Raw genomic sequence first — 26,637 nt, forward strand, 5'->3', positions numbered from 1 at the left:
AAAAAAATTAAAAATGAATGTTTTTCCACACCACAAGGTGTTTGTACCAAGGTGGCTATGTGTGTCAACGTCGGGGAATCCCTCCTCCTGGAAGCCAAGAGGAAGTCTCTTAAAACTAGAAGCGAAAGGTGTTTTCCCCACATCAATTTAACTTTGGAGACATTCTATTAGTGACATATGCCCTTTTCCCCAAAAACAACAATGAAATTCTCTGTGTGCTAACAACATAGCTTAAAAAAAAAAAAAATTCTGCATTTTTATAAAACTTGATAAAAAATAGTATTTCAAACCGTACAGTCACCAGAAATACACAGTTATCAAAAATGCACACACTTCACTTGGCATCTCCAGCACTTTCAGCTTTCTGCGTCTGGTCTGTTTTGGCATCTCCATTTTCTGCAGGGTTATTCCCCTCCTTGCCAGCACTGGCTTTTCCCTTTTTCCCTCTGGGTACCGTCTCTCCCTTCTTAGCTGGGGCCTTCTTAGGCTTGGGCTCTGGCTTTGGAGGAGCAGGTTTAGCAGACAACCTTGCAGATCTTCTCTGGGGTTCGTCCTTCACTCTGGCTTTATCTCCTTTAGCATCCCCTTCAGCCCTTCTCTTGGGCACAGTGGTGATGGCAGCGGAACTAAGGCGTTGGACGTGGGGATGGAGCGGCGCGTGGGCTTTGGTCGGTAAGGGGGGTCGTTCTTGCCTCTTCTTCACACTGCTCCGAAAATTTTTTTAATATCCAAAAAAATCTAATTTTACTGTAGTTTTTGTGGATGTTCCTTTGGTTTTAAGTGAAGTTGAGCATCTTTTTACATAGTATAGAACCATTTATATTTTCTGTGAAATGTCTATTCATGTTCTTTATCAGTTTTCTTTCTTTGGATATATTGGTATTTTTCCTTATCAATTTGTAAAATTCTTTCTTTCTGTAGCAAATTAGCCCTCTGTCTATTATATATGTTGGAAAATCTTCCCTACCACTTTATCATTTGATTTTTGTCTATCTATTAATGATACTTTTGGCAAACAGAAAGTTACAGTTTTATGTAGTCAAAATTTAATGTTTTCTTTTATGAACTTTTCTGAGATTATAAAATAAAAGTCTGGGTTCTTTCTAGTATTTTATGATTTTATTTATTTTATATTTACTTAGGTGATTTATTTAGAATTTATTTCAGAGTAGTAGTAAAGTTCAATTTCCTCCCTCCCCCACAAGTGGGTTTGTTAACTGTTTCAAATTGCAATTCATCCTCAGTACAAACAACAGAAACATTTGCAAAAGTGTAAAAATCTCTTTATCTGATCTAAGTGGAAGATTAACTGTCTTGCTGGCCATTAAAGGCAAGACCATTGGTTCAAGACCATTTTGCAAGCAATTTAATTTGTGGGTGTAGAGTATGTAATTCAAGACAGAACCTGTCCACACTTGACAATTGTGTCTGATCCCTCCCTCTAGGTCAAATTGGGAGGGGAGGAAGAGGAATCCTGGGAGATACCTGTAGCCTCAAATCCCAGGGTCTGAATGGAGTTCAAAGTATAGAGCCCAAATCAGGTGAGGTGGGGAACCAGCAAGTGTAAAATAAATCCTGGACCATCACTTGGGCAGGAGGTGATAGGCAGCAGGTGCAGAAGAAAACCTGAGTCCTGAGTGCTTGGGAAGAGCTGATCCTTTGAAAGGGGCAGGGTTGGGGGAAATGTGCATTTCTAAGGAGTCCTGTTGAAATTTTCAGTGGAACTTTGGACTAAACTTTCACCTCCACAAAAGGTCAAGCTAGGGACCCTAACAGCTAATAAAGAGTAGCCCAGGCCTTAGAAATGTGGACTGAAGTAAGCTTTCTGATATAATTCAAGTAAATGCTGGAATAGCATTTTTACTTTAAAAATAAAAATATCCATTTCTGGATAAATTGGTAGGTTAGTCCATTCCTTTTCAACATGTTTTTATCAAGTAGATACCAGGCTCTGTGCAGAACTCCAGGAGATGAGAGAAAAATAAAATGCAGATTCCAGGTGCATGTCTAGTTGGAGTACAATTCGCTCAGTGATGAGGACAGCACAACGATGAGGCACTGGAGAACACACGGAGCCAAAAAGGTCTTCGTAGAGTCTGCTAGAACATGAGTTGATGAAGTACTGCATCTTGTCAAAAAAATTTTTTTTTCTTTTTGATTTGAAGGCTCACTCTGTCGCTGAGGCTGGAGTGCCATGGTGTGATCACCGCTTGCCACAGCCTCAATCTCCTGAACTCAGGCAATCCTTCCACCTCAGTTTCCTGAGTGACTGGGACTACAAGCATGTGCCTCTACATCCAGCTAATTTTTTTTTTTTTTTAACTTTTTGTAAAGATGAGGACTCACTGTATTGCTTAGGCTGGTTTTGAGCTCCTGGGCTCAAGCGCTCCTCCCTCCTTTGCCTCCCAAAGTGCTTGGATTACAGGTATAAGCCACTGCCCCTGGCCCTTTCAAAAACCTTTATTCCTCTTTTCCTTGGGTCAAACTAAAGTTTCTTTCAGCATTATGATCAATGTTACTTCACTTCTAATCTCTCATAAAAACTGCATGGTATCTTTCTGCCAGGAATCTAGGGTCTACTGTCACTTGACCTTTACAGAGATTCTTAACCTGAGGTACAAAGATAGGTTTCAGAATGTCTGTGAGACTCTTAATATTGGACGCAAATTGTGTGGGTACGTTTCTTTTCCCCCCTCTGGAAATGGTGTCATAGGTTTTTTTAACATTCAAAGGAGTCTGTAACCTCAGGACAATTAAGAATCAGTTACTTAGATTTTCCTCACCCTAATTAAGAATCTTTTATCTTAAAAATGTTTTTGAAACATCCTAATTAGTTTATAACCTAGAGTTGTTTTTAGTTACTACCACCCCACCCATTTTAAGCCTCTGTTCTTCATCATTCTTCCAGCTTCCTCTATGCAGAAATAAGAACAGCCTCCTCTATTCAGCTCATACTTATGTTTATTTGGCAACCTCATACTTAACTACAGCATAGGCAACCCTGCACAAAGTTGTAATAATGTAATAACATCAAGCAGAGGTGGAAATCCACATTTCCAAGACAGTCTCTTAGGTTTTCAGTCAAGTTTTTAGTTCAGAAAGTCCAAGTCCAAAAATCAAGTTCAACAAACTTTTTTTTTTTTTTGAGACAGGGTCTTGCTCCAGGCTGGAGTGCAGTAGCACTAACTCAACTCACCATAACCTCATCCTTTCTGGGCTCAGATGATCTTTTCACCTCAGCCTCCTGCGTAGCTGGGACTCCAAGCACATGCCACCATACCCTGCTAATTTTTTGATGTTTTTTGTAGAGATGAGGTCTCACTATGTTGCCCCAGCTGGTCTCGAACTCCTGGGCTCAAATAATTATCTTTTTTTTTTTTTTTTTTTTGAGTTGGAGTCTCACTCTGTCGCCCAGACTGGAGTGCAGTGGCCGCTCCCCGCCACTGCAGCCTCAACCTGCTGGACTCCGGCGATCCTTCCGCCTCCGCCTTCCAAGTAGCTGGAACTACAGGCATGCGCTACCACACCCAGCTAATTTTTCATTTATTGTAGAGATAAGGTTTCGCCAAGTTGCCCAGGTGGGTCTCGAACCCACGGGCTCAGGCAATTCACTCACCTCAGCCTCCCAAAGCACGGGATTACAAGGCTGAGCCACCAAGCCCGGTCTCAAATAATTATCTTACCTTGGCCTCCCAAAGTGCTAGGATGATAGATGAGAGCCACCATATCAGGCCTCAATACACATTTATTTTGTGAACATTTTCTATATTAGGGCATCACAATGCATGTTGAGGGAGAGAGGAGGAAAAGAACATACAAATAAACTCAACCCAGTTCTCACCTTCATGGAGATGAGACATTTTGGAAAATGCACAAAGTGCTGTGTGAATTCAGTTGAGGAAGAGTTTATTTCCTACTGATGAGTGCAGGGGGAAAAAAAAGCCTGGTAGACATTGTAGCTGGGCAGTACCACTTATGACTGGCAATGCCATAAACCATTCATTTCTACATCTTCAAAATGAGATGCTGAGCCTAGAAGCTGACATCTGATCAGAAAAATTCAAATAATAAATATAAAAGGAAAAATTAGCCTTTGTCACAGAATGACAAAAGAGTGGAAGCAATTATTACAGGAAAAGTTGTACAAGATCATAACAAAGTAAAGAAGATACAATATTATTTGAATAAATATGAGAAACTTTGAAAACTAATAGTCATCGAGAGTCTTTTTTTTTTTTTTTTTTGAGTTGGAGTCTTATTATCAACACCATCCTATTATTTTAAAAATCTCTCTTTAAAGCAACCCAAAGGAATATACGTATTTTCCCAGACTTCGAGAAAAAGAAAAATGATTTTGTGAGAAATATGTGCAGACTATAAGAGCTTTTCTAAAATGTAGATTGAGGGGTGTATGCATATATATATTTTTTTCTTCCTAAATCATTTGTAATCAAGCTCCTACTACTGATATGACTCATAAATCTGTGGAGTTCTTTTAGATCAATGCTTACAAAGCAGCTTCACAGTCATTATAAATTCTCCACAGTACATTAGCATGAGCTAACAATTTTCTTACTCTCTTCTTAGGAAGAACCAGCACCCGCCAAATTTTCAAGACAGCTCGTGGCTTAGAGGAAGGCTCATCTAAATAAAGGCCGGCTAAAGTGATATTGCAGGGATTTAATCCTGCTCTGACTGCCCGTGTGACCAGAAGGCTGATTTGAAAGTTTCTTCTTTCCTGGGGTCCAGATCATTAGGTCTCCAGGGCGCTGCGGCTGGAGGCAAGAGAAGCCCAAAATGAAGGTCAGAGATAAGCACTGGCAGCAGGGTCTTGGGGGGCCTTCCAGCGGCTTTTACAAACCAAAGCGCAAGGTTCCCTAACCATCTAGGGAAATAAACGAAAGCCTTTGTCCTGAGGTACAGCCACCTACCACAGAGCATCAGATCCCCCGCTCTGGCCAGAAAGTTCCTGGCGTCCCATCCGGGAGGTTGCTATGGTAACTGGACATGTGCCCACTCCTATAGCTAGCAACTGCACGTTCGATGTGAGGGAAGGTGGGAAGTGAGGCGAGTGGCTTTGGGCTGGGCCGGGCCGGACAGATTAGGCCCCGCGTTGGCTGCCTTCCTCTCCCTGGACTCACAAGGAGACTGCGAGGAGTTTCTGTCCAGTTTTTAGGACACCTCTCGCGAACCCTGGGCGCTGGCGGTCCTCAGCTCGCATCCCCCACCCTCTGGGACGCTCCCGCCCCTCTGCAACCCGCCCTCGATCGGTGGCTCTTCGCGGAGATGGAGACGTGAGCCTGCGGTGGACGATGACTGCAGTGTACGCGAATGGAAGCGGCCTGGTGAACCCCCACTCTGCCCGGTGGGATCGGCGCGACAGCGTAGAAAGTGGCTGTCAGGCAGAGTGCAGCAAGGAGGGTGAGGAGGAACAGCTCCACCAGCTGACACCCTTCGAGAAGCTGACACAGGACCTGTCCCAAGATGAGAAGGTGGTGAGGGAGATCACCTTGGGGAAACGGATAGGCTTCTACCGAATTCGAGGGGAAATCGGAAGCGGAAACTTTTCCCAAGTCAAGCTCGGGATTCACTGCCTAACCAAAGGTAGGATCTGACTTCCCAAGGAGCAGACCGCTTGGGGTTGGGATCTAGTATGCGGGTGGCGTTAGACGGCCAGGACCAGGGAGGCCAGGAAAATGACTTCAGAGAGCCCCTGTCAGACCCAAGCCCTTTGACAGCTGCCTTCCGTGATTCTCACAGTTAACTTTCACGGTAACCCTGTGAGATCAGTATTTTGATCTTCACTTCGCAGATAGGGAAACTGAGATCCAAAGAAATTAAATGTGGCTTCAGCAGTTCAATCTTAGATGATTTCAACCCCTAAAACCTTCCTGCTGCACCATACAGAGAAGGTCACTCAAACAGGGGAATCTGCCCTCTCCAATGAGACCTTCAAGAGGGAAAGTGGAGTGTGGCTTGGTTCCAAGGCAACTCATATCACAAGCCCATCCTTATAGCTTCTATTTATGTTTGTCAGTAGCAATGGCACAGAGTGGCACAGGAAACCTCCCAATGGCTACTGTCTCTGGATAACAAGGTCCAGTTTCCCCTCCTAAGCAGAGGCTGCTACTTTGGTAATATTTGGGGGAAAGGCATTCAGTATACCCTGTCCCTACTCTCTTTGGTGTTTGGTTCCTCACTCCACACTTGCTTGCGTACTGGTCACTCTGATTTTGGATTAGCAGTGCCTACCATTCTGGGAGTGGTGGCATTCACATTCCCTCAGGGAGAAACTGTATGGAGAACCCAACACTCCTCTGCTGCTTCAGCCTCATAGTGGGCACCCCCCCCCAAGGTACCTCTAACTTAGCTGAAGCCTGGAGGTTACCACAAGGGAGTTACAAGATGGAAAAAAAACACTTGCAACTTGGCGTAATTTACCAAGTTCCTAAATCCCCTGGGTTCTATCCCCTCCCAAGAGTCCCTTACTGACATTCTCTCTCCTTGGACCCAGCCTACCACCAGGTCTCCAAGGCCTCTCTTTTCTTATGTCAGAGTTGTCTTTTGTTTTCTTTTCTTCTGCAATCCCCAGTCCCATGACTCTCCAATCCTTGTGCTTGGTCTCCATAGAAAAAGCCCCACGTACATGCAGGCATACATGCATCCCACACACACCCACACACATTCCCAGGTCACTGGACTTTCAGGTCTCTTCTACCTTGCTCTGAAGCCCGAGTGTCTGAATTCATGTCTTCACATCTCAACTGCTCTACTTGCTTACCTGGGTAAATTACAGTACTACTCTGAGCCTCAGATTCTTCATTTATAAAATGCAGCCAGCCGGGCTCGGTGGCTCAGCCTGTAATCCCGCGCCTTTGGGAGGCTGAGGTGAGTGGATTGCCTGAGCCCGCGAGTTCCAGACCCACCTGGGCAACTTGGCAAGACCTCATCTCTACAATAAATCAAAAACTAGCTGGGTGTGGTAGCGCACGCCTGTAGTTCCAGCTACACGGAAGACTGAGGCAGAAGGATTGCCTGAGCCCAGCAGGTCGAGGCTGCAGTGGCCGGGAGCGGCCACTGCACTCCAGTCTGGGCGACAGAGTGAGACTCCAACTCAAAAATAAAAAATAAATAAAATAAATAAATAAAATGCAGCCAATAACAATGCTTACTTCATAGGATGTCATAAGGATTAATGAGTAAGTGTTCAATGAATGTTAGTTAATTGATGTTATTTGACAATTGCTTAAGCTTTTCCTTGCCTTTATACAACCAAAGATCAATAAAAATATCTTTATCATCAGGAATTCATTCCTCTTGCCCATCTCTACACACAGAGCTCAATTCAGCTGCCATTCTCTAGAGTCATAGTTTTCAATTCTGATTGCACATTTGAATTATTTGGGAAGGTTTAAAAAAATCAGTACCCAGAACCCACCCTCCAAAAAATTACAGTGTTTGCTGTAATTGGTCTGGAGTGGGACTAGGCATGGGTATTATTTAAAAATTCTCCAGGTGATTCTTATGAACATGCAGTGCTAAGAAACACTTGCCTACAATATCTTACACATACAGACAGCTTTCAAGATAGTATTTTTAAAATATTTGCTACAAATGGATACTCCAGGTATTATTCGTATTTAAAAATCCATTATGAAGTATTGTGTCAGGTTTCCATGCTATGTCTAACTTCCAAATTTCTCTCACTTGGGATAATATGCTTTTATTATTCATTTAGACAAACAATAGGATCACTATGTTAGGCCTTGAGGGATATAAAGATACAGTCTCCACCCTCAAGTTTAAGGGAAGAAAGAGAAGACATATGCAAATAAGTACAGCACAAGCTAGGGTTTGAAAAATATACAAGAGAAAACCTGTGGGCTTAAAGGAGGGAGAGATACTCTTCTACCTTAGGAACACTGTGGAAGATTTTAAATAGGGATAGAATTTGAGCTATATCTGAAGGAGGGATAGGATTTTAGAAAGACAATGACTGTAGGACAGAGAAGAGTTAGGAGGTTAACTAGAAGGAAAAAGTGAGCAAAATCATAAATGTGGGGAAATAGTACAGTTTCTCCAAACACTAGGAGAAGTAGGAGAAAGGTCTGGATAGCCAAGTCAAGGCTGAATCATGATGGACTTTGAACATTGTCTTTTGGATTATTTTTCTTAGTGAAGAATCAACAGGATTTTTGTGATTAGATCAGGACTTTTGGAAGAGAAATCTTATAGTGGTGAGAATGAAGGAAGTGGAAAAGAGAAACACAAGAGGCAGGAGAATATCTAGTGATAGTCCAGCCAGAGAGGAGGAAATTCTAAACTAGGAAGGTGACAGTCAAAATAGAAAAGTGGAGCTAGGTGATGCTGAAGAGAAGAATCTGGAGGATTGGGTGGATTGATGTGTTAGGATTCTCCAGAGAAATAACACCAGTAGGATGTGTGTTTGTGTGTGTGCATGTGCGTGTGCGCGTGTGCGTGTGCGTGTGTGTGTGTGAGAGAGAGAGAGAAAGAGAGAGAGGGGGGGGGAGAGGAGGGGAGAGGGAGAGAGAGAGAGGTCATAAGGAATTGGCTCATGTAATTATGGAGACTGAGATGTTCCAAGATCTGCAGTCAGTAAATTGGAGACCCTCACTGGTGTAAATTTCTGTGAAAATCAGCAGGCCATGACCCAAGAAGAACCAGTGTTCAGTTTGAGTCTGAAGGCGAAAAAACAGCAATGTCTCAGCTTAAGGCAGGCAGGCAGAAGCAGTTACCTCATGTGGAGTCTTTTTGTTCTATTCAGGTCTTCAACTGATTGAGCAATGTCCACCCACACTGGGGAGGACAATCTGCTTTACTCAGTCTACTGATGCAGTGTTAATCTCTTCCAGAAACACCCTCATAGACACAGCTGGAGTAATATTTTATCAAATGTCCGGGCACCACTTGATCCAGTCAAATTGATAAAATTAACCATCACAGTTGATAACATGTGGAACTGAAGATGCAAGGATGGAAGAAGGCAATGACCTTGCTTTACCTCTTGCCTTACTTGACTGTGTGAACCAAAAGAACAGTGATGTCTTTAACATAAATAGGAAAACATATTGCCAGGCATGTTGGCTCATGCCTGTAATCCCAGCACTTTGGGAGACCAAGGCAGGAGAATCGCTTGAACCTAGGCATTCAAGACCAACCTGGGAAACATAGCTACACCTCACCTCTACAAAAAATAAAAAATTAGCCAGGCATGATGGCAGATGCCTGTAGTCCCAGCTACTTGAGAGGCTGAGGCGGAAGGACTGCCTGAGCCCGGAGGTTGAGACTGTGGTGAGCTGTGATCATGCCACTGCACTCCACCCTGGGTGACAGAATAAGATTCCAACTTGAAAAACAAAAATAAAAAAAAATAGAAATAGGAAAATGCAGAAAAAGAGCAGATTTGGGAGGGAAAATGATGAATGAAAATACTGCCATCCAGGAGGAGCTGTCTGCTGGGCAGCTGCATGCTCCAATCAGGGACATAGGCATGAAGTCAGACCAGAGTTCACATTGAGGTGATCGTGGAAATAGATGGCAATCACTGAGGAGCCGAGGAGGACAGTGCAGAAGAGTGGAGAACAGCCTTTTTACATCTCAATAACTACTGTTTTACATCCTAGTTGACACTTTATATTTGGAATTGTTTTAAATGTGGCAAGGGGATCATTCATTCTTGCTCCATGAACACTGGTTTTTCAATGCCATTAGAGATATTTTTCAATGTCTATATATGTGTGTATATATGTTTATATCTATCTATACTCTCATCTTTTAAAGAGCAGATAGTATTTCATTATATAGTTGCAGTATAAATTCTTTAACCTAGCCCCTATGGATTAACATTTGGATCCTTTCTAAAGTTTTGCTGTTATTGATAATATTCCAGAGATTACCCTTTCCCAAACTTCTTTGCATACTTGTATGAGTTTTCTTAGCGTACATTCCTAGATGATAGCTCTCTTGGTCAGAGGGTATGCGTTGAAAACTTTTAACACATAGCACCAGATTTAAGGGGCAGCTTTTAAATCTTTACTCATAAAATTAGATCTAGATCTGTAACTCAGATTTCATAGGACCAGATGTTGCTTTTCAATTGCTGAAAGTAAGAATGGAAGACAAAAGACAAAACACATAGGGAGATGAGGGACCAGAAGACATGAACTGGAAGGGTACAGGAGAAGTTAGATACAGCCAAACCAGGAGAGAAATTCAAAGAGAGTGTCCAATGCTGCAGAAGGGTCACAGAGGCTATAGTCTGACCAAAGGTTACTGGGTATGGCCAACTTGGAACAGTTTCATATCAATGTGGGTTCAGATTTTAGATTCTAATGGAGAGGAAGCAAGATGAATAGAAAGAGTATGAACTTCAGGATCAAAAAATTTGTTTGAAACCTCATTCAGTAACTTACTAGGCATCTGACTTAGAGCACATTTGGTCCTTAGGTGCCTCCGCTGTAAAATAGAGATAATGATTCAGATGGCAGCTCACATTTGTAATTCCAGGAATGTGGGAGACTGAGGCAGGAGAACTGTTTGAGACCAGGAGTTCAAGACAAGCCTAGACAACATAGCAAGACCTCACCTCTAAGAATTTTTAAAATTAGCTGGTATGGTAGTGCATATCTGTAGTCCTAGCTACTTGGGAGGCTGAGGTGGGAGGATGGCTTGAGTTCAGGAGTTGGAGGCTGCAGTGAACCATGATCATGACACTGCACTCCAGCCTGGGTGACAGAGTAAGATCTCAACTCTAAAAAGGAAAAAAGAGTTGTTGAGAAAATTAGAAATAACACATGTGACGTACATAGTATCACTGGTACAACTTTATTATTTACTTAAACTTATTTCAAAAGAAAGTTTAATATTATTATAACAATGAAAAACCAATATGACTTTCTATATATAGAAGGTAATGGTAAAATAATTACAATGGAAACAAATTAAAAAGTGCTCAAGGAAAATTACCAAGTAATAGAAAGTAATTTTTAAAAATATGCTCACAATCAATTCTCGGACTTTCTCTTTGCCTTAATTAGAATAATTAAAAGAGAACTGAAATGAAATCACCTTTACGCCATTAATTCAATGCTATTTAAGGCTGTTTCCATGCACTAAAACCATTTCAGCCTCATGAGTACTTAAGGTTCCACTTTGGAAAACCGACATCATCTAGTCCTCCTGTGTTTTACAGAGGAGGAAACAGAGGCCCAGAAGTGGCAGTACTACAGTTTGAAACTTGTTTGCAGGAACTCACATGGGAAGGGGTATTTTGAGTACAGGGGAATTCTACGGATCCACAGCAGGGAAATAGGGCCAGGTCTCAAGATGTTACTCTTTCCATCTCCTTTGCTTTCTTGGGGACCCTTCTCCTTTCCTTGATGAATCTGTTCCATCTTTCTACATCTTTCTGCGAACTAGCTTTCCAATTCCTGATTATCAGAAGGCACACTGTGGCCAAGAATGATTGTGGCCAGTCCCACATCTACACAATCCCTCAGCTTTGCTGACCCTCTCCATCCTACTAGTTTTATTTTATTTTTATTTTATTTTATTTTTTGAATTGGAGTCTCACTCTGTCGCTCAGACTGGAGTGCAGTGGCCGCTCCCGCAGCCTCGACCTGCTGGGCTCCGGCGATCCTTTCGCCTCAGTCTTCCAAGTAGCTAGAACTACAGGCGCGTGCTACCACGCCCGGCTAATTTTTTTTTTTTTTTTTATTGTAGAGATGAGGTCTCACCAAGTTGCCCAGGTAGGTCTGGAACCCGCAGGCTCAGGCAATCCACTCACCTCAGCTTCCCAAAGGCACGAGATTACAGGCTGAGCCACCGAGCCCAGCTTCTACTAGTTTTAAACTATGTCAGTTCAAGTTTTAAAGAGAAAGAATGAGTTGGCTCACTAACCAGCCAGTGATGGGCTACCTTTCAGTCAAGGGCACACTGTGAGAGTGAGCTGCAGCCCTTAAGGACACATGGCCCACTATTCTCTCAGCAGAGCCTGAGATCCAAAGAAGTGTCTCTGAGAAGGGTGTGTAGAGAGGGCAGCTACTTGGCAGACATATCTACCATAAAAACATTAGCCAGATAAACTGAGAAGTGTCTACAAGCCAGGAACAAGAAAGTGCCCAATTCCAGAGCATGAAGTGCCCCCACAGAATAGTGGGAGGAAGATAAAGTGGCAGAGGCTTGATCATGGAGAATCTTCTTGCATATTTGCATTTTGTCATTTAGGTATTGAGGAGCTATTGAAGACCTTTAAGCAAGCCATTGTATTATTTGATTTAATTAATATGATGTGAAAGGACAGAAGGAAAAAGATACAATAATAACAACTGGTGTTTATATAGTGATGTGCTTCTTGAGTTCCAAAGGCTTCTTGTCTGTTGTGATATAAAACTAACGGTGGCTCAGCCCGTAATCCCGCGCCTTTGGGAGGCTGAGGTGAGTGGATTGCCTGAGCCTGCAGGTTCGAGACCCGCCTGGGCAGGCGAGACCTCATCTCTACAATAAATCAAAAAATCAGCCGGGCGTGGTAGCGCATGCCTGTAATTTCGGCTACTCGGAAGGCTGAGGCGGAAGGATGGCCGGAGCCCAGCAGATGGAGGCTGCAGTGGCCAGGAGCGGCCACTGCACACCAGTCTGGGTGACAGAGTGAGACTCCAACTCAAAAACAAACAAACAACAAAAAAAACCTAACCATACTAGTACCCACGAGTTTCAGAGAACATAGCATTTTCCTGCTGAGCAGATGGGTGCCTTGTATGTCCCCATTGGCAAGTTCTCCTCATACCTAACCTACTACAGAGTAACCCCATTGTCAGAGACAATCTCACCCCCTGATTTTGGGATAATACATGCACAAGAGGGAAGGAAGGTGGATAGTGGTTTGTACAAATAGGGCCCCCATACCAAGCCAACCTGCCTGAATTTGCCATCAGATTTTCTAGTATATATGAATAATCTGGATAAGTTAATGGCGGAGATTCCTGGGAAAGCAGAGAGTTTTAGTGCTCTCAGGACAGTAGTTTAAAAAATAAAAATAAAAAATTAGAAGGCACCAGCTGCTCTGGATCTCTAGAAAGAAGGCTCCAAGATGGGTCCCTGTGGCTGGGGTTTATTTTTATACTAACAGCTTAGATTCCCCTGGGCCCTGCAAGCTGATAGGGCAGGCTGAGAGCCATCATGAGCCCCCTTTTAGTCTGATTAGAAATTTCTCAAAAGAGATGATGCACTTGACTCCTGAATATTTTACATCCCATCTGCTGTCACAAACTGAAGTTGAAAACACAGAAGATGTCTGTGCTTTTCTCTGTGGCTGCCCTCCCTGACCTCTTCCTCCCCCGTATTCTAGTCTCATGTTTCTAAGATACTTCCTTCTTCCCTCTCATTTTATTTATTTATTAGTTCATTCATTCTTTTTAAAAACATTTATATAATAAATATCTCCTAAGCACATACTTTGTTCTAGACTTTCCAGAAATGAATAAGATATATTTGCTGCCTGATAGAGAACTCGCAATCTTTTAATGGAGACAGACAGAAAACAATTGATAAGTCTGTCACAGAGGAAGGCACCAAGTGTTGTTCACCTGTGCCTGATGGAATCCAGGAAGGGTCTATTGAGTAAGAAAGGTCTGCAATGGGTTTCAAGATTCGAGGAGAAATTTTACAAGGCACAGGGGAAAGATAATTCCAGGAATAGAGATAAGATGTAAAGTACATGGAGGTCCAAACAAATGTGGGAAGTATTTGGAGTCTTAAGAGTTATTCAGTGCCAGATAGAAGTCCAAACATCACCTGCATGCAACTTACTTATGTAGTAAATCCTCACTTGTATTCCACAACTCTAAAATTAAAAAAAGCAATTCAGTGACTCTGGAGCATGAGGTGCACCCACAGATAGTGGGAGGGAGATAATATGAGTGAAGTAGGCAGAGACTCAATCATGGGAAGTCTTCTTGCCTACTCAGATTTTGTCATTTAGGTATTGGGGAGATATTAAAGAGCCTTAACGAAGCTATTAACATAAGTGATGGCCGGGCTCAGTGGCTCAGCCTGTAATCCCGCACTTTGGGAGGCTGAGGTGAGTGGATTGCCTGAGCCTGCAGGTTCGAGACCCGCCTGGGCAACTTGGCGAGACCTCATCTCTACAGTAAATCAAAAATCAGCCAGAAGTGGTAGCGCGTGCCTGTAATTCTGGCTACTCAAAAGGCTGAGGCGGAAGGATCGCGGGAGCCCAGCAGGTCGAGGCTGCAGTGGCCGGTAGCGGCCACTGCACTCTGGTCTGGGTAACAGAGTGAGACTCTAACAAAACAAAACAAAACAAACAAAAAAGTGATTAATATGATTTTATTTCAGTGAGGAAGGTGAATTGAAGTCAGGGAGTGACACGAGTCAAGGCAAGCAGGAAAAAATATTATTCTAATGGTTCAGATAAGTGATGATGTCCATCTCAACAAAGGAAGCAGCAGTGAGGATGTAGAGAAGGGGATGCGTTTGAAAAAGTGCTTTAGAATATTGGAAAACCTTGTGACCCATTGGATGGATGAGAGCAGGAAGGGACAAAGGAGAGGAGGAATTGAGGTTGACTTTGGTTTCCAGTTTTAATGACTTCTTCAGGAGAAGAAATGAGTTTGAGAGTAGATTTGGAAGCACTGATCTGGAGGTAGGTTCATGGAGCTCACAAAATGAATAGGTCTAACAACCTTTTTAGACCCCAAGAGACAGACTGATGAGAAATAAAGATTTGGGACTTAACAAAATTTGGGATATAGTGAAAATCTTGGGAGTCCTAGCTATAAGCTCCTTGGTGTCAGACATATTGATCCTTACAGTTCCCCTACGTGCATTGTAAATACTAAACACTTGACAAATATTTGGTGAATTAAGTTAGTATATGAACTTATGAAAAGCCAATAGTGCTGTGGGAAGAAATATTAGAAGGAACAATGCATGGGAGTACTTCCGGTAGATGCTTTAGGCTGAGATCTCCTTGGAGGACAGGGCTGAGGAACTAACTTGGTCAGTAGAAGAGCTTAATAAAGAAGGTCCACTGGTTTTTGTTTGTTTGTTTTTGTTCTTATTTTAGAGATGGTGGTCTCACTATGCTACCAGGCCATCCTTGAATTCCTAGGGTCAATCTATCCTCCCTCCTCAGGCTCTCAAGTAGCTAGGACTACAGGCACGCATCACCACACCTGGCTGCCCACTGGTTTTAAAAAAGTGATCGCCTCTCTTAAATACATTCATTAATACAGCAAATTGAAATTTCAATTTCTTACTTTAAAAATGGTCAGTTAGTAGCTTTGGGAAATTCTCTGTAAAAAATAAGTCCCGTATTGGAAATGCTATAACCATTGTACTGTTATTTCCAGTGTTAAGGACCAGTAATAATTTATAGGATCCAATGATTCAGGAATGGTCAAGTAAATTAAAGCATGTACACTGGACAGAAGATTACTCAGCCACCAGAAAGCATGGCTATGACAACTCTGTAGTAACATGGCAGATGGACATAAGAGTAAGTAAAAATGTCAAGTGCAAAGTTAAATATACACTGTGAATTGTGCTACCTGAGTTCTTAATTGAGATCATTTATTCAACAAATATTTGTTTTGAGCACCTGCTGGTAACAGACACCATTCCAGGAACTGGAGATACAAAATAGACAATAATCTCTGTCCTCAGGGAGTTTATGTTCTAGTGGGGAGGAGACAGACAAAAATAAGTTTGTCAAATATTATTTATGTTATGCAGTGATAAGTGATAAGAAAGAAAGCAGAGCAGGAGGAGAGAAAGAGGCAGTGAGTGCTACAGTTTTTAGGTAAGTTGGTAAGGGACAGCCTTACTGAGGAGGTAATTTTTTTTTTTTTTTTTTTTGGTCAGAGTCTCACTCTATTGCCCAGGCTGAAGTGCAGTGGCATTATCACAGCTCATCCTGAGTAGCTGGGACTACAGTCATGTGCCACCACGCCCAGATATTTTTTTTTGTAGAGGCTAGGTCTCACTATGTTTCACAGGCTGGTCTCAAACTTCTAGGCTGAAGTGATCCTCCTGCCTGGGTCACCCAAAGTGAGGAGGCGATTACTGAACTGGGAGAAATGAGGGAACTTATTATGCATGTATATGGGAAAAGCAGAGGGCATAGCCAGCGTACGAGAACCAGATGGGAGGTACCTGAAGCATTCTTGAAACAATCCAGGGGGATGAGGGCAAACAATAAAAGGGACTAGATCCTGATGGACCAAGTATATCAAAGTAAGGAATCTGGTTTTTCCTAGGAGTGAAATGGAAGTGATTAGAGGGAGCAAAGGAGTGAGTGACATGATCTGGCTTAAGCTTTAACAGGATCACAGTGGCTGTTCTGTCGAAAATAGACTGCAGGGGGCAGAAAAGAAAAGATCAGTTAGGAGACATTGGAGTAATCCAGGCGGTTTGGACCAGGAAGGTAGCAGTGGAATGCTGAGAAATGGTTGGAGTTTGGCTACAAATTATTCAAAAGGTTGAAGGTAACTGGATTCGCCAATAGCTTGAAAGTGAAATGTAAAAGGGGAGAGTCGAATGCTTAAAGACTTTTGGCCTAGGCAAGCACAAGGATAAAGTTTATATTTTACTGAAATGGGGAAGATTGTAGGAGGAGCAGGTTTGGATCTGGGAGATCAAGAGCTCAGTATTGAACACGTGGTGTTTGACATGCCTATTACACATCTGTAACATTGCTGAGCAGGTGCTGTTGGTGCCTCGCCCATGACTGCTTGGGCCTTACCATTTCAGTGCATGAAGGCCTGACCTTCAACTGCTAATCTCTCTTTTGCATTTCCCTTAGGCTTTCTCTAACCACTGGAGCCTACGCGCCTGCGTGTATGGTAGGCTGGAAGTAAAAAATTCACATCCCTCAGGAGTGGCCAACATCCAATTACTGGCAGGAGTTGATGTGTAAATGTCCCGGCGCTCTCACTCTCCTCGTGATAAAACTTAGGCATGATAACTCTTAGCAGGATTGGCTGGAAACTTACTTAGTAACATAGCCTCTATTGGCCCCTTTCCTCTCCTATCTCGCTTCCTCATTCATCTATTAGTGTTTTCTGGGGTTACCTTTCTCATAACCTACTTGCACTTGAATCTCTGCCTCAGGATCTGCTTCTAGCAGAACCCAAACCGAGACAGCACCACAGTAGGCAAGTGTCTTTATGTATCTGGAATCATCAAGGAAGTGATTGCCGAGAAGAGGTTTAAGAACTAAGCCTTCAGGTACCCAACATTTGGAAGTAGGGAGATGAAAAGGGCTCAGTCAAGGAGTCTTAAGAAGTGGTAAGAGGTAGGAGGAAACTGAGGGGTGTGTACTGTCCTAGAAACAAAGTGATACAAATGTTTTTCGGAGGAGAGCTGAAGCCTGGGAATTGTGCTTAGCAATTTGAAGGTTACTGGTGATTACTTAAGAGAGCATTTCTCTTGACTCCAAGAGATGATGAGGGGAGAATTAGAGACAATGAAGTGGAACCAGCTCTTTAAAGGAATTTTACTATCTAGGGGATGAGAGAAAGAGTCTGATGCTGGAGGAGGAAGTGGCATCAAGAGAGGGTTTTTTATTTATTTTTTATTTTTTGAGTTGGAGTCTCTGTCACCCAGGCTGGAGTGCAGTGGCACAATCATGACTTTCTCATGTGATCATTCTGCCCCAAGCCTTCCAAGGAGCTGAGACTTCAAGTGTACACCATCATGCCTGGCTAATTTTTTGAAACTTTTTGTAGAGATAAGGTCTCACTGTATTGTTCAGGCTGGTCTCAGACTCCTGGGCTCAAGTGAGCCTCCTGCCTTGGCCTCCAAAAGTGCTAGGATTACAGGTATGAGTCACTGTGCCCAGCCATGATTTATTTCCCCCTGCATTTGTATTTTTTATTTATTTGGCTCTGTATTTTTTTTTAATTTTTATCTTAAAGATGTGGGGTACAAGTCAGAATTAGGTACATAAGTGGTCTATGAACAGGTGAAGCTTGGGCCTTCCACTGGTCCTCACTTTGCCTGTTTTAGGATCAGTTACCCTCGGTGATGTTACGTGTCACCCACTCCCTCCTCTGGCAGTGTTCCATTACTGCTAATCCCTTTCTTATAGTATTATGATAAATGTTCAGGGTCCACTTATGAATGAGAATATGTGACATTCAGTTCTTTGTTTCTGTGATAGATCATTGAGTATGATAGACTTTAAATCCATCCAAGTTGCTGCGAAGTCCACAATTGTGTCCTTCTTTATGGCTGTGTAATATTCCATTGTGTGTATGTACCACATTTTTTTTTATCCAGTTCACTTTCAATAGACAGCACGGTTGGTTCCATGTTTTTGCTACTGTCAGTAGTGCTGCAATAAACATGAATGCACAGGTATCTTTTTTGAGTTCCTCTGGGTATATTTCTAGAAGGGGGATTGCTGGGTCGTATGGAAGGTCAATTTTTAGATCTTTTAGAAATTGCCACACTGTTTTTCACATAGGTTCTACTAATTTACACGCCCACCAACAGTGTAGAAATAGTCCCTTTTCTCTGCATCCTCTCTAACATCTGTTGTTTTTTGTTTTATTAATGATGGCTATCCTGATTGGAGTTAGGTGGTATCTCAATATGGTTTTGATTTGCATTTCTTTGATGATTAGTGAGGCTGAGCATTTTTTCACGTATCTGTTGGCTGTTCACATGTCTTCTTTTGAGAAGTATCCATTCATGTCTTTTGCCTTTTTTTTTTTTTTTTTTTTAATAAGGCTGTTTGTTTGTTTTTTCCCTTTCAGCACGTTTGAGTCCCTCATAGATCCTGGATGTTAGGCCTTTGACAGATAAACAGTTGGCAAATATTTTTGCCCATTCTGTGGGCTGTCTTCCCACTCTCTTGATGATTTCTTTTGCTTTGCAAAAGCTTTTCAGTTTGATGAAGTCCCATTTGTCTGTCTTACCTCTTACGTCATAGGCTTTTGGAGTTTTGATCAGGAATTGGTTACATATTCCAATGTCTATAAGGGTGTTTCCTATGTTTTCTAAGATTTTTATAGTTTGAGGTTTTACATTTATGTCTTTGATCCATTTAGAGTTGATTTCTGTGTATAGTGATAGGTGGGAGTCCTGTCTCCATGTTCTGTATGCAGTCAGCCAGCTTTCCCAGCACCATTTACTGAACAGATTCTCTCTCCAGTGGTTATTGTTGGTGACTTTGTCAAAGATGAGTTGGTTAAGAAATTGAGATTTTGCTTCTGGAATCTCTGTTCTGTTCCATTGGGCTATATGCCTGTTCATGTACCAATACCAGACTGTTTTGTTCATTGTAGCCTTATAATAAAGTTTAAAATAGGGAAGTGTGATACCTCCTGCTTTGTTTCTTTTGCTGAAGATTGTTTTGTCTATTCATGGTCATTTATGTTTCCATATGAATTTCTGTATTATTATTTCCAGGTCTGAGAAGAATGATCTTGGTAGTTTAATGGGCATTGCATTGAATCTGTAGATTGTCTTGGGTAGGATGGACATCTTAACAATTTTGATTCTTCCAGTCCATGAGCACAGACTATGTTTCCATTTGTTTGTGTCTTCTTGGATTTCTTTGAGCAGTGTTTTGTAGTTTTTGATGTTAAGGTCTTTCACTTCTCTGGTTAGGAAGATACCAAGGAATTTCATTTTTTGTGTGGCTATCATGAATGTGCTTTTTATTTGGTTCTCTGTTTGTTGTTGGTGTATAAAAATGCGACTGTCTTTTGCACATTGATTTTGTACCCTGAGACTTTGCCAAAGTCTTTTATTAGTGCAAGGAAGTTTTTGACAGATTCTCTTGACATTTTTGATGTTTAATACACACCAATACAAAAAAGTAAGAACATTTTAAGTATGTAATTTAATGAATATTCCAGACTAAAATGACCTATGCAACCAGCACCAAGATCAAGAAAGAGAACATTTCAGTACTCAGAGCCCTTGTCCTGCTCATTTTCCCTTCTATTCACTATATCCTCCAGTGTAACCACTACCCTGATTTCTAACATCATGGATTCTTTGCCTGTTTTAAACTTTATATAAATGGAATCATACAGTATGTACTCTTTTGTCTTACTTCATTTGCCTGATATTATGTTTGTGAATACCATCCATCTTATTTTGTATATTTTAGATGCTTCGTGCTCATTTCTATATAGTCATCCATTGTATGAATATGTCACAATTTATATATCCATTCAATTGTTTATGATGAGGATAGTTTCTAATTTGGGACTATTTATTAATGATTTTGCTGTGAACATTCTACTATAAGTCTTTTGGTAAACATATGTTAGCATTATTATTGGGAAGATTTTTTAAAAGATGGATAAATGGCAATAAATGTGTGCTGATAGAAATAAGCCAGTATAAAGAGAAAAATCGGTGATGCAGGGAAGAAAGCAACATTTTGGGAGGACTGTTTTATAGGACATGAGAATGAATGGAATCTTAGCTAGCCCTTAGATAGGAGCAGAGGCCATTTATTCAAAGAAATAGGAACGGAGTTTATAGGCACAGATTCAGGTAGGTTAGAAGACATTGTGGGGAAAAGTGAGGAAATTCTCTTTTATTGCTTTCTTTACTCAGTAAAGTAAGGACAAGGTTATCAGCTCTGAGTGAGAAGTGAGAGAATGTATTATAGATTTGATGAGAGAAAAGAAGCTATGAAAGAGTTATATGAAAGGGCAGGAGGATTACTGGACTAGGGGAAGATAGTATATCTGCCAGGAGCCCAGAAGGCCCACCTGTAGTTACTGATCAGAAATTCAAAGTAAAACAAGCCATCACATTCAACTGCATGGATGCAGGCCAAGAGTAGGTGGGAAGTAGGTGGTGGTTTCGCTGAGTGGGAGAGGGACAGGACTATATGAAACCATGACAGTGGTAACAGAGATCCTCTCTAGTGAATGCCACCATCCTCCCAGTTGCTCAACCCAGAAACCTTGACCTCTTCCTCAACCCCTAACAGCCAAACCCCAAGTCCTATTGATTTCACCTCCTAAATATCTCATCCTTTCCTTGTTAGATTAAGCTACTGTAATTTGTCTCCATGTGATATCATTACTCCCTGCAGCAGCCAGAGGTGATGTTTTAGAAACTGCAAGCCTGATCATGTAACTCTCTGCTTACTGCCCTTAATGTGAGGTCCAGAAAACAATTTACAAGACCTTTGCCCTGGCTACCTCTCCAGACTCATCTTGGCTTATGTTTTCCTTCATTCCCCCTGTGCCAACTTGCTCTCCTCTTTTGATTTCTCAAAGGCAAGTGTCTCCAAAGTACGGTGCACATACCCCAGGGGGTACCCAAGATGATTCACTGGGATGAGAGAAAAAATATTGGCACTTCCATTAATATTGATGTGTGTGACTATACTTTTTAATTTCTATGTATGTATTTTAAATGTGTATATTGGTTCATGGATATTATTTATAAATAAACATACATATATTAGAGTAGTGCTCAAAATGTTTTCTTGATAAAGGGAACCAATCAAAAGAACCAGTAGCCCAAAACTCTAAGATATCAGGACTTTTCTACTTCAAGATCTTCTCTTTTACCCCTCCCTACTTTTATTTTTATTATTTTTTGAGTCAGGGTCTCACTCTGTCATCCAGACTGGAGTGCAGTGGCACAATCCCAGCTCATGGACTCAGGCTTATCCTCTCACCTCAGCCTCCCAAATAGCCAGGAGTACAGGTCCACCACTCCCGGCTAATTTTTTTTTTTTTTTTTTTGTAGAGATGAGGTCTCACTATGTTGCCCAGGCTTGTCTCGAAATCCTGGGCTCAAGTGATCCTTCCGCCTCAGCCTCCTAAAGTGTTAGGATTACAGGTATGAGCCACCATGCCCAGCCTTTTATCCCTACTTTTAGAACCCCTCCCTACTTTCCTCTAGCTAACTCTTTGTCAGGCTCCAGACAAGGTGTTAAAATCTTCCCTGGACTGGCATGGTGACTCATGCCTGTAATCCCAGCACTTTGGGAGGTGGAGGTGAGAGGACTGTTTGAGCCCAAGGGTTTGAGACCAGCCTGGGCAACTTGGCAAGACCCCATCTCTACAATACAACAACAACAACAACAAAATAGCCAGGCATGGCGGTGTATGCCTGTAGTCCTAGCTACTTGGAAGGTGGAAGAGTCACCTCCACCCAGCAAGTCGAGGCTGTGGTGGCCATGAGCGTGTCACTGCACTCCAGCCTGGGCAACAGAGTGAACCTTCGACTCAAAAAAAAAAAAATCTTCCCTGACCTCAGGTTAGGGGTACATCCCCCTGTTTTATGACCCCACTGCCCCTGGCACTTACTTTTCTCACAAGCACCTTGTACCTATAATCATCCATTGGCCCCTCCAGATCTGTTCTCTACTCTTCATTCTGCTCTTGACTTCAGCTACATCATATTCCCTTAGTTCTCTGGGTTTCGATTGACTTTGGTCTCTAGGGAGCCCTTGCAGAGTATCTAGAAGGAAAGAGAGGACCTGATCTGTCTTCCTCCAGCCCCTGACTAGAAGGCTGACTCAGGCCAGTGGTGTGTCCAGAAGGAAGGTCCCTGCTTTCTTCACCACACTCTGTGGGTTCTAGTATCTGCTTCCTCCCCTTGTCCCCTTGTTCCTGTAGACATATTTTGATTGGTCTAATCTAGGTTTTAAAATTTGAATTAGTTGCTGACACTTAACATATCAGAAGATTTTGCATAACATTTCAGATGTCTGGCTTCTCTTGAAAAAAAAAATCAAAAGATTTGAAAATGCCAAGCCAACATTCCAAACAGTAACCATTGTGTGGAGGTAAGTGGCAGCTGCCTCTTCACCTCAGGACTCTACCGCCCCCACTGACTCCCTGCTGTTCACAATAACCCTGCTGTTACCACTCTGGCCTCCAGAAACATTTGAGTTTGTGAGTCCTGGTTTAAAGAATGTGCTGCCCACTAGGTGGGACCTGTGTCCCACTCCTCATCAGATTTGGAGAAAAGGGAGGCTGACTCTTCAATCTGTCTACTTCTCTCTCTCCCCCTGCCACCACCAAGAGAGTGCTCTCTCTAACACTCCTAGGCCACCATCAGCTCTGGAATGGCTGCTCTTCTCTGCACTCCCCACACAGCTGCCACAGTGCCCACCTCAGATGGGACTCAGGTTATAACTCTCTCCCTTAAAACCTTGCTATGTTTTCCCATTATGCTAAAGACAAAGGCTGCATTTCCTAAAACAACCATCCAGGCCCTGGCTTCTCTGATCCCTCTCTACCACTCCAGGCTGATTTGGAACCACTCCTCTTCATTCCAAATGTCCAGCAGAGTGAGCTCCTCTCGGGACCTCAAGCACACACCTTATGTCTCAGCTGGGTCCAGCATATGCCAAATCTGCCAGCCAAGTATCAGGCCTTGCTCCTGGTCACGACTAAAGTGTCCCTACCCAGAAAGTCCTTTCCATTCTCTATCTGTATCCCTTTCTAATAGGCACCACACCTGTAGAAGGGGCTTTTCTCAAAGTCTTTCTCTTTCACTGGACTATAAGAACAGTGTGCATTTTCATTGCCTGGTGCCTAGTAGGTGGCTCAATGAACATTTGTTGAAAGAGTAGATTTAGAGACCTTGATCTTCATGGGACAGTGTTTTCTACCACTCAGTGACAATGCAGACCACCATGGCTTTTAAAGTGTTTAATATGATTATATATTTATGTTACAAGACCTGGCTATAATGTGATTTCACACAAAGTGAGGCCATGGAGGCACCCAAGGTACAGGGTTGAAAGAAGCATTCACCCTCACAACACCTCTCTTGCCTCACTCTAGACCTGGCCCTGGGAGGGAAGCCTTTGCTAAGAACCATGAAAGGAAAAGAAAGTTAGGATCAAGAAAGTTTGGAATGGCAAGTTTGGAATGGCAGCCTGCCACCCACCACCATCAATTCTCTCTCACCATGTGAGGAATGATGTGCAGTGATCTCAGCGGGGAGAGGGTGGTAGGGTGTGATGATGCCTTAACAGACATCTGAAAGTGGACTGGATACCAAAAAAATGTGGTACATATACACAATGGAATATTATGCAGCCATAAAGAAGGACAAAATTACGAACTTCACAGCAACTTGGATGGATTTAGAGTCTGTAATAATCATATCTATCACAGAAACAAAGAACTGAGTACCACATGTTCTCACTCATAAGTGGACCCTGAACAATTATCATAATACTATAAGAAAGGCATTGGCAGTCATGAGAAGCAGCCAGGGGAGGGAGTGGGGAAGACACAACATCAGTAAGGGATTTCAAACCAGGTGAAATGGGGACCAAAGTGAGGCCCCAACTTTACCCGACAGTGACCATTTATATACGTAATCCTGAATTGTACCCCACATCTTTAAAATTAAGATAATGATAATAACAATAATAATAAAACACAGATGTCTAGGTCAGTGATAGAGAGCATGAGGAGAAACAGTGGGCTTCTCTATAGGCAATGCATGAAAATGAAGGGTGGAATTCATTATTCGAGCCCCTAAAATGACAGCTCCCCCAACAGGCTAGCAAAACCAGAGGTTTCTGTTTCAGGTAAAAAGTCAAAGGAAATCCTAATCCTAAAATTGAAAAGTAGACAAGGCACGACCAGGGAAGAAGAATGCCCCAAGGATTGCCTTTGGAGGTCCATTTGCTGGGGCTGATAGCCAGCCAAGATTACTTCAAGCCCCAGTCCTCGCTGCTGAGTATCGCCTCCCCTGAAGGAAGTGCTGGGTGCACCAGACACCAGTGAACACTGCCTGCTTCCATTCCAGAAGCCCTAATGAACCTACTTTAGTTTACTGATAACACTCCTAGTTTAAACAAGTAGCATCATTTCCATGCCAATAACCACTGTGCCAAAGTTCTTCAAAGCCATTGTTTTTTAAGTAGGTCAAATAGGTACTCTGTGATCCTATTCTGTTTACTTACCTGGTAATTTCTTTCTTATCTAATAGAAAGTCTGGCCCAGTTTAAACCAAAAAAAGAATGATATTTTACTTTGGTGTCAAGAGTCACTCATTTTCTAACATTGATTATTTTATTACATAATTAATCTGTATTCATTGTGGAAAAAATAGAAAATATATATAAACAAAACAACATTTAAAGAAAAACCATCTATGACTCCCCACCCCCCATCTATTCTAAACATTTAGGTGAATATTCTGCCAGACTTTTTGCTATGCAAATGTATGTTTGTATTTTTCCTTACTTGCATATTGAACATCTTTTCATATCAGTAAATAAAGATCAGTCATGCACAGTGGCTCACACCTGTAATCCCAGCACTTTGAGAGGCCAAGGCAGAAGCATTGCTTGAGTTCAGGAGTTTGAGACCAGCCTACATAACATAGCAAGACCTCATCTCCATTAAAAAAAAAAAACAAAAACAACTGGGCATGGTGTCGCATGCCTGTAGTCCCAGCTATTCAGAAGGCTGAGGCAGAAAGATCACCTGAACCCAGGGGGTTGAGGCTGCAGTATGCCATGATCATACCACTGCATGCCAGCCTGGGTGACACAGTGAGACCCAAACTCAAAAATAAATAAATAATTATCAACGTCATTATTTTTGAGAACTGCATTTGATTGTGTGTCATTATTTTTTTTCATTTTTTATCTTTTTTGAGTTGGAGTCTCACTCTGTCGCCCAGACTGGAGTGCAGTGGCCGCAACCTGCTGGGCTTCAGTGATCCTTCCGCCTCAGCCTTCCAAGTAGCCGGAACTACAGGCATGTGCTACCACACCCGGCTAATTTTTGATTTATTGTAGAGATGAGGTCTTGCCAAGTTGCCCAGGTGGGTCTCGAGCCCGCAGGCTCAGGCAATCCACTCACCTCAGCCTCCCAAAGCGCGGGATTACAGGCTGAGCCACCTAGCCCGGCTTGATTGTGTGTCATTATAAGATTAGATTACCACACTTTATTTTAACCATCTGGATAAACTAATCCCAATATCACTCTTCTTACACATACATCATTGTACTTATGTTAGATTCTCTAAGATTAATCGTTGAAAGTGAAAAGGTTGAGTCAAGGGGTGTGATCACTTTTAATACACAATGTAGAACCATTGTACTAGTTAATCCACCAGCAGCACGTTGCAATGCGGATTTCCTTATACCCTCACCAGCACTCTGTCGACACTGAGTACTCATGTGTCATGTACAAGTCAAATAAAACAGTCCATGCTGGGAAGTGGGAAAAAGGGACGGACAGACTAGAGAATTGACATTTATAAGCAGTGTGCTGAGATTACAGTACTTTGGAGCTCTGAATGTGCAAATGTGGACATCAGGATCATCCTAGGACGGGTATCACAGAAGGTCTCCTTGAAAGGGTTAGTTCTGAGGCTAGACTTGAAGGATCATCAGATGTTAACGGTGTAAAGAACAGGGAAGGAGTGATGGGGAGAATGATCCGTGCAGAGGAAAGGTCCCAGGCATAAATGTTCAGTATCTTTTCAGGAAACAATAAAATGTCCTGTAATGGTTGGACGAAAGGGTGCAGGGGAGCTGGGAATGAACAGGAAGGACAGACGATGAGGCTGAAGGGATGGGCCAGGGCTGGTCCAGAAGTTCTCTCTGGGTTAAGCAAAGGAGTTCTAACTATC

General features: G+C 42.4%; 2 protein-coding genes across 2 annotated transcripts in view; one reads left to right on the plus strand and one right to left on the minus strand.

Moving 5' to 3' along the window:
- LOC103274842 lies at positions 1–5,221 on the minus strand. The gene is made up of 3 exons (XM_021706031.1): positions 5,142–5,221; positions 4,697–4,885; positions 1–704 (listed from the first exon to the last, which is right to left on the minus strand). The coding sequence occupies exons 1-3, from the start codon at positions 5,219–5,221 to the stop codon at positions 335–337; spliced, it is 639 nt and encodes a 212-aa protein (XP_021561706.1). The 3' UTR covers positions 1–334.
- The window catches only part of NIM1K (NIM1 serine/threonine protein kinase), a 25,552-nt gene continuing 3,502 nt past the window's right edge, over positions 4,588–26,637 (plus strand). Inside the window, exon 1 of the mRNA XM_008072264.1 lies at positions 4,588–5,604. Within this exon, the coding sequence (XP_008070455.1) occupies positions 5,313–5,604 (292 nt within the window). The 5' untranslated portion in view covers positions 4,588–5,312. The remainder of the gene's footprint in view (positions 5,605–26,637) is intronic.

This window comes from Carlito syrichta, unplaced genomic scaffold (assembly GCF_000164805.1).
Source record: "Carlito syrichta isolate Samal-C Ts95f unplaced genomic scaffold, Tarsius_syrichta-2.0.1 Scaffold315007, whole genome shotgun sequence".
In the NCBI taxonomy this organism is placed as follows: domain Eukaryota; kingdom Metazoa; phylum Chordata; class Mammalia; order Primates; family Tarsiidae; genus Carlito; species Carlito syrichta.